The sequence below is a fragment of the Neopelma chrysocephalum genome, unplaced genomic scaffold (genome assembly GCF_003984885.1).
Source record: "Neopelma chrysocephalum unplaced genomic scaffold, ASM398488v2 Primary Assembly neopelma1_97197, whole genome shotgun sequence".
Classification (NCBI taxonomy): Eukaryota; Metazoa; Chordata; class Aves; order Passeriformes; family Pipridae; genus Neopelma; species Neopelma chrysocephalum.
Window position 1 is genome coordinate 5,206 of NW_020925838.1, and position 847 is coordinate 6,052.

At 69.9% G+C, this 847-nt stretch overlaps 1 protein-coding gene across 1 annotated transcript in view; it reads right to left on the minus strand.

Annotated features, from left to right (window-relative positions):
• LOC113961440 (lysine-specific demethylase 5C-like) overlaps positions 1–847 on the minus strand; it is a gene marked incomplete at its 5' end in the record, with an annotated part of 4,336 nt that overhangs the window by 216 nt on the left and 3,273 nt on the right. Inside the window, one exon of the mRNA XM_027671753.1 lies at positions 619–804. Coding sequence (XP_027527554.1) covers positions 619–804 — 186 coding nt within the window. The remainder of the gene's footprint in view (positions 1–618; positions 805–847) is intronic.

Here is an 847-nt window from a genome sequence, read left to right on the forward strand (position 1 = left end):
TTGGGGGACACCCCAAAACGCCCCCGGGAGCCCCTCCCCTGGTTTGGGGGACACTCCAAAAACCCCACCGGGACACCCCCTCCCCTGGTTTGAGGGACACCCCAAAAACCCCTGGGGAGTCTCTCCCCCGGGTTGGGGGACACCTGAACACCCCACAGAGAGCCCCTCCCCTGGTTTGGGGGACACCCCAAAACCCCCCCGGGAGCCCCTTCCCTGGTTTGGGGGACACCCCAAAACCCCCCCGGGAGCCCCTCCCCTGGTTCGGGGGACACCCCAAAAACCCCCTGGGAGCCCCTTCCCTGGTTCGGGGGACACCCCAAAAACCCCCTGGGAGCCCCTTCCCTGGTTTGGGGGACACCCCAAAACCCCCCGGGGAGCTCCTTCCCTGGTTTGGGAGACACCCCAAAAACCCCCCTGGGAGCCCCTCCCCTGGTTTGGGGGACACCCCAACACCCCCCAGGGAGCCCCATAACTCTCCCAGTTCTCCTCCTGGGACCTGCCCCCCACCCAATAACCCCCCCACCCCAAAATCCCCCCCCCACATAACCCCCCTTAACCCCCAAACTCCCTCTTCCCCCCTATAACTCCCCCATAACCCGCCCCGAGCCCCCCACTCACCCCTGGGGCCTGGGGGCCGGGTTGGGGGCTGTCCCGGGGGTCCCCCCCCTCGGGCCCCCGACTCCTCTTTGGCTCCAGCTCCTCCTTGGCCAGGGGGGGGAGGTCCCCCCGCTCCCCCCGGCGCTTCCGACGCCTCTCGGGGTCCCGGCCGCGGGCACGAGCCCCCCGTCGCTCCGCCTGCTCCAGCTGGGGGGGTACAGCCCGTCAGGGACCCCCCCAATGGGACACA